Below are 6,424 nucleotides of genomic sequence, written 5' to 3' on the forward strand. Positions count from 1 at the left end.
CGGGGATGGAGATGGGGACATCCACCGGGGATGGAGATGGGGACACACAACGGGGATGGAGTTGAGGGACACATTTGGGATAAAGAGTGGGACGTCGGGGGTGAGGATGCACACACAGGGAGATGGAGTAGGGGGACGCAAGCAATGGAGGGGACACTGGGGGTGGAAAGTGTAGAAGAGGGGACACAGATGGATGGAGCGGCTGCCCAGGGGATGGAAGGGACACTCCGGGGATGGAGAGGGGGACACCGGCGATGGAAGAGAGAGACGCACCGGGTGATGGGGACACCTCGGGGGTGGAGGGGACACCGGGGACGGGAGGACGTCCCGGGAATGGAGGCGGGGGGAGAGAGGGACACATGAGACGGATGGAGCGGACGTGCCGGGGATTGGAGAGGGAGCACACTGGGGATGGAGAGGAGGACACTCGGGGATGGGATGCTGATCCCCCGCCTCCCCTGTGACCCCCAGCCTTTCCCGTGCGCCGAAGATGAGGACTGCGGCCCCGAGGAATTCTGCGGGGGGGCGGCCCGCGGCGGGGGGGCCCCGCTGTGCCTCGGCTGCCGACGGCGCCGCAAGCGCTGCCTGCGCGATGCCATGTGCTGCCCCGGCATGACCTGCAGCAACGGTGAGGGCAGGGGACACCTGGGGCTGGGGGCCGCGGGAGGGCTCGGGGTCCCACGCGAGGCTGACAGCCGCCCCACTGTCCCTGCAGGTCTCTGCACGGCCCCGGAGCCGCCCCACGGAGCGGCCGAGCTGGAGGAGACGGGCACTGAGGCTCTGCCCCGACGGACGCCCGCTCCCGCCTGGCTCCCCACTGCCAAAGGTGAGGAGTCCTGGCTGCTGTCACCCTGCTGTCCCCTGGGATCAGTCCGGGATGTCCATCCTGCACCTTTGTTCCCTGTGGGATGGGTCGGGATGCCCACTCTGTGTTGGTGCGCCGCAGGGAATCAGTCAGGATGCCCTTTCTGCTCCACCATCCCCCAGGGGTTCGATCCGGGATGTCTCCCTTTCCCTGCTGTTCCCTGTGGGATCGGTCAGGGATGTCTCCCTTTCCCTGCTGTTCCCTGTGGGATCGGTCAGGGATGTCTCCCTTTCCCTGCTGTTCCCTGTGGGATCGGTCGGGGATGTCTCCCTTTCCCTGCTGTTTCCTGTGGGATGGGTCCGGGATGCCCCCCCTGTCCCGCTGACTCCAGAAGATAAATCCGGTGTGCCCAGCCCGCCCGTAGGGTGGTTCGGGATGCCCACTCCGCCGTTCCCCGTGGGATCCATCAGTGTGGGGTACCCACCCTGCCCCAGCGTCCCCGCCTGGCTGAGCATCCCCCCGCTGTCCCCCCGCAGGAGAGGAAGGCGACTTCTGCCTGCGCTCGTCGGACTGCGCGGCCGGGCTGTGCTGCGCCCGCCACTTCTGGTCCAAGATCTGCAAGCCGGTGCTGCGGGAGGGGCAGGTGTGTACCCGGCACCGGCGGAAAGGCACCCACGGCCTGGAGATCTTCCAGCGCTGCCCGTGTGCCGAGGGGCTGGCGTGCCGCCTGCAGCGGGAGCACGGCCCCGCCGACGCGTCCCGCCTGCACACGTGCCAGCGGCACTGAGCGACACACGGACGGGACCGGACACACGGACGCGACAGACTCCGGTCCCTCCTGCACACGTGCCAGCGGCACTGAGCGACACACGGACGGGACCGGACACACGGACGCGACAGACTCCGGCCCCGCCGGAGCGAAGGCTGTTTCTCAAGGGAACTACTCCTAAGCGACTTCTTGCAGTACGTTACTGTGTTGTGAATACTCGAGCTGGCACTTAGCTGTACATAACGCCGGGACTTTCAATGACTTTTCACGAGTTGTTTTGTGTTTCTCTGAGGGCGCTGCGCGGCGCTCCGCAAGCCGTGACTGTGACTTTGTACACACTGGGTTTTTAAGGGATGCCACCGCCTGCGTGCGAGCGAATAAACTCTTTAAATTCACCCTGCGCTGCCTCCACGTCCCTGCCCGTGCGGGGCTGCCCTGCGGGAGGGAGGAGGTGCCCGCGGGAAGAGGGGGACAGGGGCGGGGGGCTCGCATCCAGCATCCCATGGGAAAGGCTCTTGGGTTGGGACTGTTTATCCAGCTGCTTTTTTGGGAGTTCCGTGGTCGCCACCGATGCCCTCTGGCCACCAAAGCGAGGGGAGGAGGCGTGGCTGGGGCTCAGGGCCGGGCACCTGGCAGGAGAACCCAGGTTTAGGGGGCAGGAGGGAGCGAGGGATCACTGGAGGGGCTGTGCTGGATCAGCCAGGGGTGCTGCCCATCTCACCCCTTGCTCCATGCACAATAAAGATTTATCTTTCCCTTCACTTTGCGGCTTTTTCCTGTGGCTCTCCAGCCTTTTGGGATGGCTTGGAGGGAGGGAAAGCTGCGAGCACACGTTTTTCCCCAGCCCTTTAGCTGCCCCCGTTTCAGGTGTTGTGAGTGGGGAGTGTGGGGTGCTGGGCTGCAGGTGCAGCGCTGGCTCCTGCAGCCTGGGGAAGGGGTTTGGGGTGCCAAGATCACGGTGGAACCTTCCCCGTACATCCCAAAAGTGCTTTGCATCCCAGCCCAAATCCAGCACATCCCTGGGAAACTCAAGGAGTACCGCCTAGGGGAGCATCCCTTAAATGCTGCCCGTGGGTGTTTGGTGCCTTTGGGGTTGGTGCTGCCTCTTTAGGACATTCAGTTCCCTGGAGAACACGGCATTGTGGAATACCCAGGCCCACTGCAGCTGTGCCAGGAGCCTGGCAGTGCCGGGCGGTGCTCAACCCAGGCACAGAGAGTGAGAAGGAGGGAGAACAGCCCCAGCGAGAGGCTCGAAGGATCATTCCCAGCTTCCTGCCAGCTCTGGAACTGACTGAGAACAGCCCAAACTGTCCCAAACCGGAGGGTATGACACTGATGGTCCTTAAACCACCTAAACCCACCCTTTAAGTCTCTCTGGAGCAGCTTTTACTGGAGTCACAGCACGAACTGGGTGTTGAAGCAACCCCTGAAAGAGTTCCTGACTCAGAGGCTGGAGTTTATTGTTTGAATCATCATTCAAGGCTGTGAAAATTAATTAAAAAAAAAAAAAACCAAACCAAAAAACAACAGTTTAAAGTAATTTTAAAAACCATAATTACAAAATAATTAAAATTGCACAAGATAAATAATAAAATAAATATTTTATTATCGTAGCAATGTTATGCCCATTAAGAGTCAATGGCAATGGGGCAATGAAGGGACCTGGCTAAGAAAAGCACCAGGACTGTCAGATCTGTCATGATCAGTGTCATATTTTACCCCTAGGACATTGAAACCATTGTCATTAGGGTCAGGGCTTTTTCTCCAGAGAGTGAGACAGCTTCAACACCTCTGCAGGCAGGGAAAAATACCCTCGTGGGGCATTAAATACCATTTATCATCCTCTTTGGTAGATCTTTGTCCTCAACACTCTTTTGTTGGGTTGGACGTCTCTACACCTGGCCTTGCATTAACCAAAAATGCTTCTTGTGCCTTGACATCAGTCACTTTCCCAGCCTGGAGGAGGTTAAAAGAGCATTTTTAGCAGCCATTCTGAGGCAAGAGGAGCTCAGGTCAGCACTGGTTGCATCTGTGTCCCGTGGTCTGTGCACAGAAGGATGGATGCTACCACAGACATCTCCAGAATAATTAATTTCGTGGATAGATTCCACAAAAAAATTGTTTTGATGGGTTTTATTCCCTTCTCTCCCCCCTTACCACATCCTCAGTCAGGATCTCTTCCCATTTCTGGCCCTTTTGGAATTTCAGGGTTTGATCCTTAGGTAAATCCAAGGATCTGGATTTAGTAAATCAAATAAATTTTATTTAGTAACGTCCCTTAGGAGAAAAATCATGAGAATATGACCCTGTTGTGTCTGTTAAGATTGAACAAAAGCTGTTCTTGACGGGAGGGATTTTCAGTCTTCCCTTGGCCCTGAGTATTGTTCTGTCCCCAAAACCTGAACCCATTTTAGGTGTGCATCATCCTGGGAAGCCAAAATACTCCTCTAGCAGCTCAGGAATGGGGATGAACAGCCCCTGAGCTCTAGAAATGTGGTGACAGGGAGGCAGGAGCAAAGGCTGCTCGTGTCCCCCTTTCCCAGGGGACAGGCACTGGAAGGTGGGTGGGAGGCAGTGGGATTCCTCAAGGAATAAGCACCACCCTGGTCCCTGCTGGATCCTTCCCCACACTGACAGATTCTCCTTATCAGAAATGCCTGAATTAGTTCCTTGCAAGCCCCAAACCAAACCAATAACAACAACAAAAAGGGTTTGTGGTAAGTAGAAAATATAAAACTTGGGGAAAAAATGGAATGTGTGGAGCCTCTAAGTCTGGACTGGTTGGTGTGTCCAGTCTGGAACTCCTGCTCTGATCCACAGAGAAGACAGGGAGAAACCCCAGCCTGCAGCTCCTGACACACAAAGCAGTGACTCCTGCTGGGAAAGGCATCTCAGGATGCACTTCCCCACTGTTCTCCTCCACTTTAAGGGAATTTTTCCCTCCAAAAAGTCAGGAAAACAGGCTTTATCCTAAGCAAGAGGAGAGGCAATAAATGAAAGCAGGTTTTGGTGACTGAAGAGCTTTGGCACCTGTGGTGTGCTTGCTGCTCCTGCTTTTAGGGCTGGAAGAGCTTCAACAAAGCTCTGTGAAGTTCAACATTGGTATTTATAATCATAGAAATCTGTAAAGCATCCTCCCATAACAGCTTCTGCTGGAAAGGGACACCTTCCACTATCCCAGGCTGCTCCAAGCCCCAAAGTCCAACCTGGCCTTGGACACTTCCAGGGATCCAGGGGCAGCCACAGCTGCTCTGGGCACCCTGTGCCAGGGCCTGCCCACCCTGCCAGGGAAGAATTCCTTCCCAATATCCCAACTATCCCTGCCAGCTGTCAATTTGAAGCCATTCCCACCTGTGCTCTCCAAAGTCCCTCTCCAGCTCTCCCTTTAGGTGCTAGAAGGGGCTCTGGCATCTTTCAGCCCTTTCTGGACTCTTCCTCTGCACCTCTCAGCTAAAAATACCAACCCAGCATCCCAGACCCCCCAGGATTCCAGTGTCTGGATAAACACGGAAGGTTTGAAGGGAAAAACCATCCAAAGCCCATTGAATCCTTCCATGGTTTTCCAGAAATGATTTTCCTGTGCTGTGGATGCAGATTCCCAGGAGATGGATCATTGGAAAGCCTCTCTCTGCTGCACTCGGGGACAGTCGTGGCATAAAGGAATTAAACTTCCAAGGAGGGAGGATGGGATACAGCACAGTTTTTGCCAGAGAGATTTCAGGGAAGCAAATCCTCTTTTCTTCTCATTTTCTTCCTAAGTTCTTTCAGAAACCACTTCCATCCCAAGCTGTTGCACAGAAACACCCCTTTTATTTTTTAATAGTTGTTTAAATGGCTCACACCCTCTCTCTCCTCCATCCATCTTCACACTGCATTTAAAACTAGGTGCCCCTAAAAACGCTCGTGTGCGGAATAAAACCTCACACAGCGCAAGAAAGGGTCATAAAACCCCTTAAATCTGCCCACGGGCATTAAAAGGGAAAAATCCCTGTTTTTTTTTTAATCCTCACCTCTCCTGACACAGAGCAGAATCCCGCCCCTTTCGGCTGGGGAAGATGAAACAGAGGGAGCAGGTGAAAACCTTTGTGGCTGTAACGCAACACGCAAAGCTCTGGGGTGGTTTTGGGGTTTGTTTTCTGGTTTATTTTTTCTGGAGGGGGGAGTTCACCCACCTGCTGGAGCTGCTCTTTGTCCCGAGCCTTTCAACTGCGGGCTCGGCCGGGCAAACCTTGATCTCCCTCGGGAGGGGAAGCGGAAAATCCAGGTGGTCCAGGTGGAAGGTGTGGGTTCCCCATGCCCTGAGCTCCTTCAAACGCATCCCCGCTAATCCAAAGGGATGTTTATTCCCGTTTTTTTGTTGATTTTTTTTTTTTTTTCGTTTCCCCCCCACCCTCTCAAGTAGCTTTGTTTCCCCTCCCTCAGTGCCTGACTTGTGTCCCTAATTAACACCTTAAGAGGGGGCGAGGATAACCGGGATGCTTAAGGAGGGCATTTCTGGGCAGAGCTTCTAATCCAGCCCCGGCGGAGGGAGGGGACCCATTAGCAGGTGATTTTAGGGAGAATTAAGCCATCAGCATTTAAATGGGCACGGCCCGATGAAAGGCTTGGCTGCAAGGGCGCGTTAAACTCCCGTAGGGTTTTCCCCCCTCAAATCCCAGGTGTGGGATGAGGAAAGGGAAGCAGGGAATGAATGGAGAGTGTGGGGTGGGAGAAGAGTCCCCGTGGGTTTTTCGTGAGGAAGTGGCGCTGTGCAGGTCCAGAAGGGGTTTTAGGATCCCGCAAGGGGTGAAGCTGCTGCAAAACCCCAAAAGTTTTCTCCTGTTTTTATTTTTCTTTTTTTTTTTTTTTTT

General features: G+C 55.1%; 1 protein-coding gene across 1 annotated transcript; it reads left to right on the forward strand.

The window, feature by feature from the left end:
* The first annotated feature begins 411 nt into the window (after positions 1-411).
* DKK1 (dickkopf WNT signaling pathway inhibitor 1) lies at positions 412-1,969 on the forward strand. Its single transcript, XM_015632448.2, has 3 exons — positions 412-628; positions 716-826; positions 1,342-1,969. The coding sequence occupies exons 1-3, from the start codon at positions 412-414 to the stop codon at positions 1,590-1,592; spliced, it is 579 nt and encodes a 192-aa protein (XP_015487934.1). The 3' UTR covers positions 1,593-1,969.
* The last annotated feature ends 4,455 nt before the right edge of the window (positions 1,970-6,424 follow it).

This window comes from Parus major, chromosome 6, assembly GCF_001522545.3.
Source record: "Parus major isolate Abel chromosome 6, Parus_major1.1, whole genome shotgun sequence".
Classification (NCBI taxonomy): Eukaryota; Metazoa; Chordata; class Aves; order Passeriformes; family Paridae; genus Parus; species Parus major.